This window comes from Aulonocara stuartgranti (assembly GCF_965226115.1).
Source record: "Aulonocara stuartgranti genome assembly, chromosome: 2".
In the NCBI taxonomy this organism is placed as follows: Eukaryota; Metazoa; Chordata; class Actinopteri; order Cichliformes; family Cichlidae; genus Aulonocara; species Aulonocara stuartgranti.
This window is the reverse complement of record NC_138940.1, coordinates 35,600,333-35,617,295: the sequence shown is the minus strand read 5'-3', so window position 1 is coordinate 35,617,295 and position 16,963 is coordinate 35,600,333. Positions and strand designations below refer to the sequence as shown.

The 16,963-nt window shown below is 39.1% G+C and overlaps 1 protein-coding gene across 5 annotated transcripts in view; it reads right to left on the bottom strand.

Annotated features, from left to right (window-relative positions):
• atp11c (ATPase phospholipid transporting 11C (ATP11C blood group)) overlaps nt 1-16,963 on the bottom strand; it is a 43,118-nt gene that overhangs the window by 18,486 nt on the left and 7,669 nt on the right. For all 5 annotated transcript variants that reach the window (XM_082556368.1, XM_082556369.1, XM_082556370.1 and 2 more), the window contains exons 2-4: nt 6,204-6,323; nt 4,684-4,773; nt 370-450 (exon numbers count right to left, since the gene is read on the bottom strand). In XM_082556368.1, the coding sequence (XP_082412494.1) occupies nt 370-450; nt 4,684-4,773; nt 6,204-6,323 (291 nt within the window). The remainder of the gene's footprint in view (nt 1-369; nt 451-4,683; nt 4,774-6,203; nt 6,324-16,963) is intronic.

Below are 16,963 nucleotides of genomic sequence, written 5' to 3'. Positions count from 1 at the left end.
AAAGCCAATCTTAAAACAATACATCTAAAGCTGGGACAGGGAAGCAATAGAGTCAAAGAAACAGATACTCCCCTTGATAATTTGTACCTCTGAAATAGACTCTCTCTCTCTTCATTTGCTAACACTCCCCTAGAGGCTATTTCATCTACACCCCAATCAGAATTCACCAGCAGAGCACATTAATACAAAACCCAAGAGAGCATTAGGCACGTACTTTACACAAAAATCACACCAAGGCAGTTATGAAGAAAGGGGGGCTGTGTTATACAGAGAAGGAGGACAATAAGACACGGCTATTTAAAAAAACAAAACAAAATCACAATAAAGTGACTGCTACCAAAACTTACTCTCATTAGGAACATATCTTACCTGCTTGATAGCAGTTACTGTAATCACAAAAAATAATGGTAGGCCACTGGTGACTGGGCTGGTGGGGGTATCCACTATCACCTAATAGGAAGAAGAAAAAGAGAAACGCAATGTTAACGCTCAGCAATAAACATATGCTTTTTTGTTTCAATGCCAATGTATTACATACATCACTACAGAGTCCTCCTACAGCAGCAATGTGTGGTAACGGTTTGCATGATGAGGCAGGCCCTCTAAATGCAGGGTGTAGTCCTTTTCTACTACTTCCCATATTTGTTCATCAGTAGGGAACACAAGGGAGACATTTACATTTTGGAGGGGAGGGAAGGAGGTTCTGGACCACGGAACTTTTAATCAAGTGAGCCAGGGATAGAGTGCTTAATCTGCAGGCATTCCAACACTACTGTGTCTCTGCCAAGGCATGGAAGAGGGCCAGCAGAAAGCTTTGACAAACCGACCTTACCTGCCTGAGGATTTCGTGAGAGAATCTAGAGGTAGAGTATGGGGATCAGACTTGGTTTTTTGCATTTATAAGTCATGTATGTAATAAGAATGTGAGGATCAGGTAAACATCCAGCTTAAGAGCAGTGGCTCACAAGGCACCCAGCTAAAATCTCAGCAAACAGAAAGCTCTTTGTGTTTATGTCACCTAAACCTATCAGAAGGATTTACGCTTGCATTTCTGATCCTGCAGAATGCAGTTGGGCTCCCCATGAGCCAGACTGGATGTTACAGCACATCCAGCTCATTCATATTCTGACCAGGAGCATTACAAAGTGTCAGATAGACATCGGCTCAAGTAGGATATGTTTTGATGCAGTCTCCAGTGTTCCTCAACTGCACTTGAACTGAAAATTAAATAAAAATGGCAGCAAACTTAGTAAGCACTGTCTGACACAAACACAGATCCACATACTTTACCCATTCAAAAACACACTCATAAAAGTACAAGGGCAGTGCACTAGAAATCCATCCGAACCTTACTGTGATTACAGTTCATTAAAGGATAAATCAATTACAAAGCAGAGACAGACAAGTTCACCTCCACCATTTGAAGATTTAGAGTAGTGCATTATGTTTGTAGCTATTCTGGTGAGACAAAAGTATTAATATTGCCGCAGTGGCCTGATGTGTTGGAGAGCCAGCAATCATTCAAGAGTATTTGGGGGTATACTTTCAAGAATCTTTAGATCTTAAGACTAGATAGCTACACAGTCATGAAAGTGTCTCTTGAGAAAAGCAGCCAATGAGAACTGGACTAAAGAGAAGGTGACCCCTAAAGGCAGATGAGCTAAATCAGCTTGTTTGAGATAGTGGGTAACCTAAGGATTTGCACCAATGCCCAGTATAAGATTGCATGTTATTTTGAGCTTTGAATTATGAAATGCTAAACTAGTAGAGATCAGTAATAAAAATATGGAGTTGAACATGAGTATAATAGGCCCCCTTTAATGTCCATCACCTCTTGTTCACATGACTGGATTTAGATTTGTCTGATCACAGAAAGAAAAATAGAAACTAACGTCTCTCTGATGCAGCAGCCAGATGGCAAAACCCAGCAAAGGTTTACCACAGTATAAAGAAAATGCTTTACAAAGCCAACTTTCAGCCTCAGAGTTGTTTGATTTTGATTTATCCTTAGCCACTGTTCAATAGAGGACTAAAAAAGAAAGAGCTGATGGTGGCATTTTATCTGTTCATCAACAAAACCCACACAAAACAACCTTAATCCCACACTATAATACAATTTCAAATCACTTGACAGGCCTCGAAGACATAGCTGTATCTAGGACAGCCTCCATTTTTGGAACAGACGGGTTTTTTACTGAAATTTAATGCATCTATATTAAACCTGCTTAAACTATTTTTGCTGTTTAGCTATAATAAAAAAGAAAATTATTTGTGTTTAATACTAAAACCACTAAGTGGTGCTTCCTTGTTTTGGTGATTTAAAAACATCAAGGTTGTGTAGCCCCAGGTGGTTTCTGAACATACATGCAGTTTGATCTCACTCAGCACAACGTATCCATTGTCAGGAATATCATGGACAAATTCTTGGAACATTTTTGGAAAGCACGTGTGCCTCTACTTATACAACAGCAATGGCTCAGTGGCAATTTAAGTATAGCAGAACGTCACTATATACACAGCTACCCCTAAGAAAAATAAAACATTCATATACTCAACCTTTTATCAATTCATCTGCACCCATTAAGAACAACCGCCACCAACTTTATACACACTTGCCTCCACTGCACCAAATGCAAAGCCAAAAAAAAAGAAAAAAATCACAGCAATAAGAGTGTACTGCTGCTGATGTGCTGGTGTGATATCGCAGCAGCAGAACGGGGCAGCAGAAAGCCCTTCATCTGAGCCGGGAAGTGTGTCAGAGTGAGAGACAGACAGCAGTTCCCCGGGGTCCCAAAGGAGTGGGTCCTCGCATCCTCCCACCCCTTCATCCTCTCTTTTTTTTTTTTTCCACCCTCCTCGGTCTCTCCTTTTCTCTCACCCTCTCAACACCATTTCTCCCACTCTCTCACAGTGCTCTATTCCCATTCAATCAAATTCAAGCAAAGACACGCAGGGCTATTTATAGGAGAGTGGTGCTTTTTTATCAGCCTGTGTCTATTTGTGGCACTCAGATGTACAGAGGGCTTCCTGGCTGCTGACGTCAGCAGTGCAGCGCTGCAGCGAATTGGAGGTTATGTGAGACAGAAAGACAGAAAGAAAGACACCAAATGACAATGTGAGACAAAAGGAGGATAGAACAGAGTTGGAGGATGCATGACATTTAGTTGTTGGTAGAGTATTTGCATTAAGCCTCTCGGGGGAAATGTGAAGGTTTATTTCTGTCTGTAAGATGCAAGTGCAAAATGAGCGCACAATCTGTGTACCTGTTTCACACTATCTAATATAATAGCAAGCTGCATAGGAAAGACTGAGTGGTTAGGATAAGGAACCCCTCAAGTGAAACTGGATTAGTGGAGAAATGCCAACCACACTGCAGCTTGGGTAAACACCCAGGACACCCACTGACTCATACATAACATCCACAAGCTCACACACACATATACATTTATTCACACACAAACATTGTAAAATGAACACATCACAGGTAGAAATTCCTCATATTCACATACATACATTGATTCTTCTCACATTAATTCCATACAATAAAAATTAAAAATTCAGCATTCATACGCATTAGCTAAGACAGAATACAGAATAATATATATAATATAGAATTAATCCAGACAACTTAGAGAAGAAAGGCTGGGGGAAATGAATATTACACTTAATGTGATATTGTTTGAGATTAATTTCATTTCTGACACTGAAACATTGGGTTTCTGGGAACAGAAGCTCAGAGTCCATGACTAGAGAAAGGACTTCCTTCTTGACAAGGTCTAAAACGAGCACCTGTTTACACTAGACGGCTCCTTTGCTGCCATAGTTTAGGTTATCGCTAAAAGGAAACCAGTTAGTTTCCATTTCCATGGACCACAAAAATGGATCATTAGGAAGAGGTAATGGAAGAGCAAAAGCAGATGTATATAACAAATCTTCAGAGAGGAGAGAAGTCATTTAAGAGTACAGCTGAAGTCTATTAGTTAGCGTCCTCAACCAGTTCAGTTTCCAGTAATTAAGCACGGACAAGACAAACCAAGGAAACAGTGACACAAAAAGAAATTCAGGGATTAGCATGAGAGTACTACAAACCTGTTAAAATGGGCTTCTCAGACAAAGTGAGAAGCAACTTTCAACTATTCAAATTTCTTTCCGTTTTACTTGAAAACCATGTGAGACCAGGTCTTGGATGAATGAGTTAGTTGAATTAAACTGCTGATGACTTGCCATAATGCTGCATTTTTCATGTTCTTTGAAAGTTATAAACAGGATTAAATGACAGACTGTGCATAACGCTATAACCTGAGCAGGGTGTAAGGGAGCGTAGTAAAGCAAGGCATTTAAACATGACCAATTGTACTGATCAGTGTGCCTTCAATATAAACTTTTTTTTTGACTTTCTGCAGTTCACGCAAATGAACACGCCCAGTAAGGAAATAAGGTAGAGCAGTTTCACATCCCCTTTTTTATGCAGGCAACACAGTCAGCATGTCGATCACTTACACTGATCTATTCAGACTTAATTTAAAAAAAAACAATGCGGCCCGAAACTAACCTTCATACGGAGGACCTGACTACAAATTAACACCATCAAATAAACAAAAGGCACCCACGAAGTCCTTATTTTAAAAAGATTATATCACTTATCACTGTTTGAGTTGGCAGACAGACAAAGCTTGCCCTTACCTGCACCAGGAAGATGATAAGGAAGTAGAAATTGGCAATTCTTCTAAATTGTTCAAACAGGTTCTTTGGTAGAAAGTTCCATACTGTATACTGTTGGGGGAGAAAAGAGGAAGCACATATGTAAAAACATTTGTTTATTCTGTTTGAGCTGGGGAAGGAAAATAGGAAGGCAACTTCAATAGCTTATAGTCTCTGTTCTTTGCACCAACTAGGGAGACAGGCCTTGGGGGACCACAGGTATTCCACTGATTCAGATTAGATATGTATCTCTTATATTTGGCTACCCTTGAATGCAGAGTCAATGAACTTACGAGGTGGGTGACTGTTTTTGTGTTTTCTTTTTTTTTTTTTTAAGTGGCCATGACTGTTGATATCATCGGCGCTGAAGCAACACTTATCTGCAAAACTCCCTGAGAGACCTCTCAACGATACCCCGCTGGTAACCTTGTGTCAATAACAAAGCACGTCTACACAGCTTTGCACAGAAACAAGAATAAAGCCCTTTTTTGTGGAGTGCATGGGGATAGTGTTGAAATGCCACACGAGCAGAATGGATATCTCATTTCGCTAAGAAGTAAAGAGGGTGAAAGCAACGAGAAAGAGAGGTTGGAGGGTGCAGGTGCAATGAGAACATGAGAGAAGAGGCAGAGATTGGACACTGCTGGAAAGAAACAGGAAGAGCAGAGGCACAAGGGAGAATAAACACTGCAGCTGGGGTAATTAAAGATTGCTTACCCTGACATACTGGCAGAAACCAATAGATTGACCCTTCCTCGCTGAGATGCGCTGCATCACTATAAATCCTAGAGCCATTTTATTATCACTTCACTTGCTTCCCCTGATCACTTTCACTTTAGATATTCAAAGCCAGTCAGTCAGTACTTTCCCAAGCCTGCTGTTGACACAGAACTAACAGGTAGAGTAAGACTTGGGTGGTGAAGAAGGGGGGTTGTAGTCAGAGCCCAGGGGAAGCCTAAATTGCCCACCGTTCCAGTACATTAATAGCAGCCATGTATTTCCTTGCCACAGTCTGTGCTTCACTGACAGACAAATAATCGCCTTCCATTGGGAGCCAAGACAAGTATGAGGAGAAGCAGTCGGAACAGGAAACAAAGGAAGGAAGCCACTGGAATGCTGATGACTGGGCAGGGATAGCTCAGTAGGTAGAGTGGTTGCCCCATGATCGGAAGGTCGGGGGTTCGATTCCCCTTAACAGCTACCCTGAGGTACCCCTGAGCAAGGTACCGTCCCTACACACTGCTCCCCGGGCGCCCAATGGCTGCCCACTGCTTCACTGAGTGAATGGGTTAAATGCAGAGAGCAATTTCCCCACGGGGCTCAATAAAGTACAATAATGTACACACTTTCTTTTCTTCTTCAAGAGTTCATTTTGCAAGTGTTAAATAAAAAAAACTGCCTACAGGTAGATAAAACATAACACAAGCTTAGGAACAAACAAAAGTCTTGGTGCATTGCCAGACTGGAGCCCTGGCAAATGCATGGGAGTGTAATGTTTTTACCTTCGAGGACACAATCCTGTTATCACAGAACTTGGGTGGGATGAAAACTTCATTGGCAGGACACGGCCGATGACCAACATAGATAGTCCTACTGCCTACTCTTCTGTCCTCACCACCAAACTAGAGAGGAGGGATGGGGGTTAAGATAAATAGAGGAGAGAAAAAAAAGGAACAGGACATGTTAGTAATTCACTCTTCTTCCTGTCATTTAAATACTGAATTCGGGTACAAAATCAAGTGTGCACCATACAACAGTCATGAATTTGTTGGGAGAAAAAAAGTCCAAATTTTACCCATGATCTAATACAAATTTTAAAAAATTGCATATTCTTTAATAGTTGCAGACAGAGGCAGTCTAATTATGCCTAAATTCCAGCCATATAATTATGAGATTAAAGTTTCAACTGTGAATCAGAAAATGAAGATTTGAAAAGTGGAAAACTGTTGGGCACTGGACAATATATTGTAAAATGGCTAGATAAAAATTCAATAAGGGCCAGAATCTTCAAGAGATTTCAAAATAAGGTGAAATTTATTTTCAGATTATATAAATGCATGTGCACTTTCTGTTATGTCTGTCATAGTGTCAAAATGTTCAATACAGTTAAAAAAAAAAAAGTTAAGAAAATTAATCAAGTGAAAACAGAGAGGCCAAAACCTGCATTTTCTCGTATATCCACACAACTCCATTGGGTCCAGTTGTTACCAATAGCAATCCGTTTAATATCAAAGTGAGTGAAGCAACTTATAAACTAGGTAGCTAGACATTTCAAACTTTAGCAGATAAAGCAAGAAAAAAAAGGAAAAATAAGTGGATTTCCAAATTTTCAAATGCCAAACTTGACACTTGGGGGATGTTGCATCTTTTATATACAGCTTAGATTTTTGGATTTTTGTTCTAATGCAGTATGCACTCTAATGTGGATGTGTGTGTTAATTTAATATTTGAAAGAGAAAACATTTGAGGAACCTGTTCAGAAACCAGAGGTATACTGTGTCCTGCCAAAATGATAAAGGCACATAAGGTAAATCAAACAATGCACAGAAGCCAGGTTGTTGTCATAACTTCCATGGTGCTCACCTTACATAAATCTCAAGAGCAACTGTAAATACCAACCCAAAAAAGGAAACTCACATGAGAAATCAAAGTGATAAATTGTCAGGTAGGACAACGGTTTATTCTTCTCTGTGTGGAAAAAAAGAGAAGACCATGACTACACATCTCCCACACACAGTGAACATTATTTTATTTAAGGTTTGTTAAATATGTCACTACACTGTTCCCTAGAGAGTTACAGAACTGATTTTGCAACTTTATTATTGTTCAAGGAAATATCTAGCCAATATCCATTCCGTTAAATACAGAAAAGATCAGTGCCAAGAGTGATGATTCATTATCACTGAAAAGGAAATTGGTCTATCCAAAATCAAAACAGAGTCCAATCTCAATTTTTTTGTCCCCAGAATGCCAAGTGTGACCTAAAAGTATTGGCCAAGCCATTAGGTGGACAGCTACAAGGGCTGGAAACAAAGCCAGTACAATGCATTAGCCAGACCTACAACAATACTTGCTTCCAATTCACATCTTTCTTATCTTCAAGGATATTCCCATCTCACTATAGAGAGATTAGCCTGACTCTGTTGACTGTAAATAATTAACCCTATTACAATAAACAAACTGTTGACCATTTAAATTATATCTATATTGTTTGTATACCTGAATATTTTCTTTCCCATGTTAAAAGGTTAGGCTTTCCACTGAGAGCTTTAACAACATGACGAGGATGTGTAATGTCAAGAGTTTGTGAAAACTTTTAAATTCAGAGCCAAAATGATTTGGAGAGCCTTAGTGGCTTTAGTTACTACTTTAACAGTTGTCAAAATATAAGAGACAGTTGTTAACTGCTTCTTTCCCCATTTCATATTTTGACATTTCCATTTGTAACCAATAGAAAAAAGGTATTGCACATGCAAAAAGCCAAATATACTGATAGACTGTGGCATTTTTTTGTGTGCAGCTGGGATTCTCAATCAAGAACAACCAGCCTTTACATTATGTCCAATCTTAACTTGTATCTCATCTTAATCGAACAGTATGTCAGAAAAATGTAGCTTACGGAACAGTTTTTGATGTATGAACTGCAAACAAACAACACCTCATAAAGCAAACCCCCAGTCACCCAGCAACTGGTCAACCAACTAAATCTGCCTTCTTAATGACGTCGGCAACTTTTCCATCTTTGGCCTGGATTGTGATTGATGCGTGGTTTCTCAGAAACCTAACAGAGTTTTTAGGTTTAACCATTAACAAACATGCTATGGGTATTTATCCCAATTCATCATTGCTAAACGACAATAATTTGAAGAATAAACATGGCTTGTGATCTTTAAGTTAAAAATTAATAGTAGATCAATGAAATATTTTATGCTTAATGATCTAGAAGTTTTGACATTTTCAGAAACATAAAAAAAAGTAAACCATGAAACCTTTTGGACTTTAGCTCGGTTTTCACAAACTGTATCACAAGATAGAGGAGATTTATGTAATACCTTTTCTGTTAAGCTTATCTGCCGTTAAACAAGCTGCATACTGTAATATGCCATTCTTTGATGTAGGAGTGAAACAAATTATCAACGACAACATACTGTATTACTACCAATATGATGCCAATATCAAGTGTTGTAATTTTTAAAATCAGCAGGTTCTATGATTCTCTATGGAGGAGCTTAGTCAACTTATTTTTATACTGTACTCATACGTTGGATAACTAGTGAATTTAACTGATTATTGGAAACCTGGCATACAGATTTAGTTTCCTGCTGGAATCACAGTGCTCTCATTTCAAAGTAGTACACACTCACCAATCAATCACTTCAACTGGGCGTTGGGTTGGATACTCAATAATGGCAGAAGTGAAACTACCTCGGGCTGTCAGATACTTAGTCTTACAGCACTATAATTCTTCAGAAAACTCATATATAATACACAGCTGACAGTGGTTTTCAGTGTACTTTCAATTTAATGTATGTAACCAATATCAAATTACCATATTTGACGCATAGTCCAAATGTACATGTCTTTGTTTAGTCCCCTTGTATTTATGTACAATTATGCACATTAACATTAATATCTAAAAAAAAAAAAAGAAAATGACCACTCTACAACCACAACAGAAAGCACTACTTGCCAGACAGACAGGCGATTCATCTCTGGGATTAATCATAAACTCTTGATATTGTGAACAAGTACTTCATTTTTACCAGCCAAATTATTTTTAAAACAAAAAACAATGATGAATGCCTACTTTCAAATGTCATTGCATAAGCAAAAAATATCAGACACTGACACAAAGAAGACACACAGAAAGAGTGTCAGAAAATACGCTTGCGTGCTGTAGTCATTTTATTTCATCGTCCAAATGAGGACTCTAGCCACATGTTTTAAAAATAGCTATATTTTCTGTTCAAGCATAAGTTGTTCTGCTAATACTGTGACTGTAAATAATTAAAGTTGTGCTGGCAGGGGATCTGCTTTATCTAATATAAAAGGCCAGTAGCATGTGGGCTGAGACGACAAATTATCATGAACATCTGATCCTGGACAAGTGCCAGGGAACATGTGAATTGCGGCCACCTGGACAGCAAACTTCCCAAAGTCTGTTTCAGACAAGGGGTTAGATCAAAGAATGGCCTCAAACACTTGAAGTCTAATTTATGCAAGTAGGGACCAAAATAAATAAATAAAAATCGCAGCATTCATAATGAATTTATGCAGCCATTTGCTTCTCATTAATAGTTGGGGGGGGAGGGGGGGGGGGGGGGGCTAAATAAGAACAAATTCTTAGTGTTAATTCTGTAAAAAAAACATCCCATCTTTCCTATAGTCCAGACTAGAAAAGGGAGCCAATAGGTTTACATAATGTTCCCTTATGCATGAACAGCCACATTCACACCTCAGTATGGATGTCAACTTTAGCATCCCCCACCCGATCAGCACACAGTTACACTCCATCAGGACCGGATGCAAACAGAGTGTGAGTAGGAAGAGGAGTTTGAGAGGAAAGAAGTACAACAGGATCCAAGATTTGATGCATATCCATATCCCTCACCCATATCAAATAGCAATAATCTGCCCCCAGGAGCAATAACCCAAGGATCTCTATACTGACTCTGTGTAGAAGTAGTAACTGTGAAAGTTGTCCTATGGACTCTGAAAGAACTGTAAAAGCAAATTTTTAACTAGTAGTAAACAATAGAACACTTTTACAAAGGGCTTCTCTATCACAGCATAAAATGCAAGCAAACACACCTTCTACAACCAGAATATCATTGAATCAAAGTATTCAAGGGCTCTGGATTTTACTTTACGGGTTCATAGACCAGACAGCTAGCAATACTAGGTTACTGGCTTCTGTCCATAGTTTTAAGGTCACGGATCAGTCAGGAAAAAATGCTACTTGTAATGCAGACTAAGCCAACAGTGGTGCTTAAAAGCTGTGAAAGAGCACACATAAGCAAACCCCGTCACCTCAGAGAGGGTTCTCAAAAAGAAGCGGCACCTACACAAACATAACTCATGGTGAAAACTGGAAAAAGTATTCTGTATTGAATGAGGAAATAGTCTATGCCCTACGGCACTAAAGATAAGAATAGAACTATTGAACGGCCATTGATTTAGTGGTGGAGTCACTGTAAAATATAATGAGGGTCAGATGGTGGGGGCCACTTCATTTTTGAGCAGTTACGTGATTGCAATGCTCATCTCCAAAAAAGTGAGCTAAAGCCCGTAGAAGAAATGCTAATGTAAGGAAAAACAGAACTTATTGCATTATCTCTGCTTCACTGTCAAAGGTCAAACAAATCTATTCAATGGCAGTGATGTTAGTAAGTAAAGCAGAGTCAAGTGCCAGTATGTCAATATCAAACTGTATTCACCCTTGATGATAAAGCACCAACTACCAAAAGTGAATGGAGATCAATAAAGCAAATAGCCGATGGTCAATCGAGCTGAGATGTAATTGCTCAGTCAAAAATAAATGGTGCATTAGAAAATTGAGCGGGGCTTAAAACTTTATATTAAAATATGCCCTAAATTTAATTATGCATACATTGTGAAATAAGCACAGGCTTGGACGGAGGGGGAAAGGTGCTCCGCTGAGAGCGAGGGGAATGTAAGACTGCATTCAGCTGGTGCCAAACACCCAATGATGACTCTGGTCTGATGACACTGTGCGCTGTCACACCATCTCACTATTCAGTGACTATCCTGTTTTGTCAATCTGCATGTTGTAAGCAGAACTAACTGAGTAACCAGAAAATTCCAAGGCCTATTCATTGTATCACAATCCATCAAGACCACAACTCTCTGACAGCGCAGATTTTTAAATGATTATTTCATGTATTTTTAATGCCTTTGGCACTGTATCATTGAGATGCTGATACCACTGTGGTCATTTTTCTTGTGTAGCAGTCTGAAGTATTTTATTTGACTGCATTATATTTCTTCCTCACACATACAGACACACACTCCTATATTATATTATAATAGTGATAGACCGACTGAACAGCTACTATGGTGTACCTAATAATTATTTCTGCTCTAAAAATGATACAACCAAGCCAGAAGTAGGTCAGATGTGGCTGTGTACGAGAACATGATGTTGTGCCGTTCCTGTGAGCAATACTTGCATAATTCATACCATAAGACACAAAACACTCCATAAACCAACCAACAAACTGCAAAAGACCGGGCAGACCATTTCACCACATTGTACCACAATAGACAACCGTTCACATTCACACTAGCAATGAACTAGCATTTAGTTAAAGTTAAAGGGCATTGTAGAACCTTCGGCAACACTTATTAAAAGATTTAAGTGATTGAGTGATTTGAGCCTGTTTCAATAAGTTTAACTCTATGTGGAATAGAGAAAGAGAAACAGTTTCAAGGAATCATCAAAAGCCCAAAACTCCCATGATGTTCATGCCCATAGGCGTATGTAAACTCCTGACCACAACTGTACATCAAACAATCTACAGTAAAAACCACACAATCAAGATAAACTGAGTACTTTGTGGCTGTGCTGTTATACATTCTTTCTGCACGTGATCGCTGTCTTTACATAACAGCATATGCTTGTACACTTCATTTAGAGAAAATAGCAGATTCAATACTGCTGTTTTTTCTTTGTCTTCCAGAGCAGAAATGCAAAACCCTCAGATGATCCTGAGGTGTAAATGACACAGGAATGTTAGAAGAAATCCAGTTCTTTGTCACGCTGCTTCATTGACACAAACATGTTACCATTTATGGCCAGCAAGTCTGTTACAGAGACCGCCAGAAGTGGTTTTGGGTCGCACAATTTCTCTCTCTGGACAAGAAAGTGTTTTCTGATCTTTTGCTGTTAAGCCTTCTGTCAAGGTTTAACTGAATTGTGTCTCCAACAGCTTATACGTGCATGTCTTGCAAGAAGTAAAGATGACACTGTAGTGTGCAGAAGAAAAAAAAAATCTACTGACAAAGTGTGACAATGGTTCAGCAAGTGCTGTTTTTCTGGACACAAATAGATTTTGTGGTCAAACTAAATCGATGCTGTAGCTTTTTCTTACTAAACTGTTGAAGCAATTTGAAAATGTAAGCCCAAAAGAATACAGCATGCTCAGCTTTGTTCTGATCAGTCTCCATTGGTGGTTTTATAACCTTGTGCAGCAGGGTTATAAAACACTAAGCTCTTCCAGTACATAATGCAAGAGCTGTGCCATTAAGCTTCAAAAAATGCACTCAGAAAAGCTACTTAAATATATTTAATGAGGTGTGAGGGAGCTTTGCAAAGAAGAGAGAGCACTAGGGACGAATGTTTGTTCTTGTTCATGCTGCATGTGTACAACCTGCACTACACTGAGAATGTCACTGAACTGGATCTTTGTTTTCTATTTTCCCCACATTGAGGAGAAAGTGTGAGCGAAACATAAAATATATGCCTAAACACCCGAAAGGATTCTGACAGTATTGGAAGGCTTTCCAGAACAAATGCTTCGTCTCTAGCAAACTGTTTTAAAAACCGTTAATGACGACAGGAAAAACATTCTAACAGAAACTTAAAACTGTGATTATGACAAGCAAAAAAAAAAAAAAAAAAAAAAAAAAAGCTGAGTAATGACTGTTTGAATAAAAGGGGAAAGATACATGGGCTGAGTTAGTGCTGTTTACCCTTGCAGCTCTCTGGCACATTGCTCCGTTACATTCTCTGTTTTTCTTGTCAGCCCACTTGCCTGTCCTATTCCAGCATGCTCACTCGGTCTCACTAATTGTAACTCTCTCAATTTTGATTACACATCAAAGTGCTCACTGCCCATACCAGAAGAATTTAGAGTGGCTACATTTTCCTTTGAGGAAAATATAGCACAAAGGCACAAAATTAAAGCTTTGTTACTACAACGACTTTGAGGAGTACTCACCTCTTTGTTGTATTTCTTGTGTGGGAAAACAATTTCTAAATCAAGCAATCTTACGTGGGCTATTTTGTCTAATTTCAGCACAAAGTCCTTTAGCTGTTTTTAAACCTAACAGATTCAAAATACAAAAAGATTTCCAGAATTGAAATCCCCATTCCTTCATCCAAAGACATTTTGAGCTATCCCGGAGTCTATGCTATGTAAGCTAGTCACATATTGGTAGTTTTACACAGTTAGCGCCACAGATTACAGGATGTGCATCCAGATTATTTAATAGCATATGTGCTTGTCACCCGTTTGATCATTCAAAGGCTGCTCAAAGGTGCTCTTCATCCTCATTTAGGCCCCTTGGCTGCTCAGTTTTGTCCAGTTTAAAAGAAAGATGATTCAATAAATAGTCCACAAATATATCAGCAACCACTGGTTACGTGGCTGATGATGCCTGCAAAATCTGAACACACTACAAAAACTCTACTGCGCCTATATTACTTTAGAATTCAAAGTCAGCTTCTTTCATCTCATTATGAGTGGAACACCTAGAATAAAAACAGTTTTACTGAAGAGACTACAAGTTCAGAAAAAGTTCACTTTAAAAGTTTTTAAAAAAGGATATTTACTCTCCTAACAAAGCAGAAGAACTATTGCTTCATTCCCAAACAGTGTTACATCAAATCGACTTGTCTTTGTACAGCACCATTAATTTCATGCAAAAGTGGTTTTGGGTGGTTCAGCACATAATAAAGCAATCGCACAAAAAGCTTTAAACAGCATTTGTCTCTTAAGCAGCACACTTGGACACAATGCAACACACCTGAATTTTGCAATTAAGTTAATAAAGTTCCCTCTCCAAAAATAAATAAATAAAACATTAAAAGCAGCAAATAACAGTTTCAGACAAAAGGTTACCAAATCAATAAAAGGTAGATACATTAATCCATATGATACTATAATAGGAGTTACCTCCATTATGGATTCAGCAACACTTGGCCCATGGCATTGAATTAAGGCCCCATATTAAAGGCTACTCTCTTCCTCTGTCCGCTGTTTGCACATTGTGATGAATAGCCTTCAGAGTAATAACAGTCCAACTTGAACTGCGCGCTGATCCTAAGGAGCTGTTGTGGATAGGCAAAGGCTCATTGTTCCACTAGCATGCCTGCAGCTGTACTAGACACAGAGTGTAGTGTACCATTGGCTGGTACTGACCTATATTAGACTGCATCTCTCGACAACAGGGAGGAGGGAAACTCATCATGACCTTGCACTGGGAACAACTTCCTCAAACATTTTGGTCACAGACACATATAGCGACACTTTTGGTATAGTGACAACTTATAAAATGTCTAAAAGCCATAGTTGTTTTGTGAGTAACAGGTTTCATGAGAGGCTTTTTAAAGGTCATCCCCAAGCTGAAGTATTTTCTGTGAGTAACATCAAAAAAGATGACCTTTGAAATTTAAAGAAACACAATAAAAGCCCATTAATATTAAAAACAGGAAATGCATGTGAAGTCACAAACTGCTGACAGACAACTGTGGTCAGACAATATAGACATGGATGTTTTTAACCGGTTTAGTCTTGAAACATTCATTTACTAACACATAACTTAATCCGCCTTCAGGAGTGTGAACTTTGTTCACCTATTCACTTTGTTCTCAACCAGTTAAATTAAAGTCCTGCGGAGAATGAGAAAAGCACATTATTTTCCAGGGATTTCACGGAGAAAACCTCCAGACTTCACATTTTAAGGCCTGGAAAAGCAAGCACATTTTAAACTACAGCCTAGTCACACTTAAATTTCTCTTTAATTATATATCAAAGTAGTTTAGCCTTAGATGGGGTATGGTTTTTCCAGCTAAGTGCACACTCTCTGTACTCTGTTTGCGTGTGTGTGTGTGTGTGTGTGTGTGTGTGTGTGTGTGTGTGTGTGTGTGACAAATCACTAGATTTAGCTACTTAGACATAAGTTCTTGATGCGGCTGCTTTTTTCCCCATGTAGAGCATGGGTTTCTAAACTGCAGTACACCACACCACACTGGCAGAGAGCCATGCAACACCAACAAAAAAAAACAGCATTTACAGTATGTCCTAATGCTGACAAGCTTTAAAAAAAAAAACTCCATCTCAGCTACAGCCCCTCTGATGACATTATCTTTAATAATGTACCAAGCTACACTGACTGTAATTACTACTCAATTAATTATCCTAAGACGCTGCATAGGAGAGCAACAGGACTAATGACAAAAATCAATGGTGGCCCTTTCCTTCCCCTGCTTCCACTGCTTAGAAGGCATGGTTGACTGTGGTATTCCTACAAAGCATTTCTTCTCAGTGAACTGTAGCCACATTAAAAAGACAAATCTTTCACCCTTTGACTAAACAACACTTCCTTCCTAGCCAGGAGTTTGCCATGAAGATAATCACTGGAGGCTGTTGCTTTACCTAAGTGATGAACGTGTAGGAGGGGACACGTTCGTCTTTCTTCCAGCATTCGTTAAATCCTAACATGCTGTTCCTCTCTCTCTGTGTCAGCGAGTACCCTATCATTTTGGGTGACGATGAAAAACTGGGATGATGAAACAGCACAGATGCTGACGTCCCCACCCGACTTCCTCCATGCGCAGACACACGGATGGAGACATAGACACGAAGCAAAAAACACAAACACCCAGAATACACACGTCTCAGTATTCTCTTCGCATCTCACAGCAAACACTCTGAGTAACGCTAGAGCTGAGCCATAGCACAGAAAATCTCTGGATGAGCCTTTATACATACAGTGGGGCAAAAAAGTATTTAGTCAGCCACCGATTGTGCAAGTTCCCCCACTTAAAATGATGACAGAGGTCAGTAATTTGCACCAGAGGTACACTTCAACTGTGAGAGACAGAATGTGAAAAAAAAAATCCATGAATTCACATGGTAGGATTTGTAAAGAATTTATTCGTAAATTAGGGTGGAAAATAAGTATTTGGTCACCTCAAACAAGGAAAATCTCTGGCTCTCACAGACCTGTAACGTCTTCTGTAAGAAGCTTTTCTGTCCCCCACTCGTTACCTGTATGAATGGCACCTGTTTGAACTCATCATCTGTATAAAAGACACCTGTCCACAGCCTCAAACAGTCAGACTCCAAACTCCGCCATGGCCAAGACCAAAGAGCTTTCGAAGGACACCAGGAAAAGTATTGTAGACCTGCACCAGACTGGGAAGAGTGAATCTACAATAGGCAAGCAGCTTGGTGTGAAAAAATCAACTGTGGGAGCAATCATCAGAAAATGGAAGACATACAAGACCACTGATAAT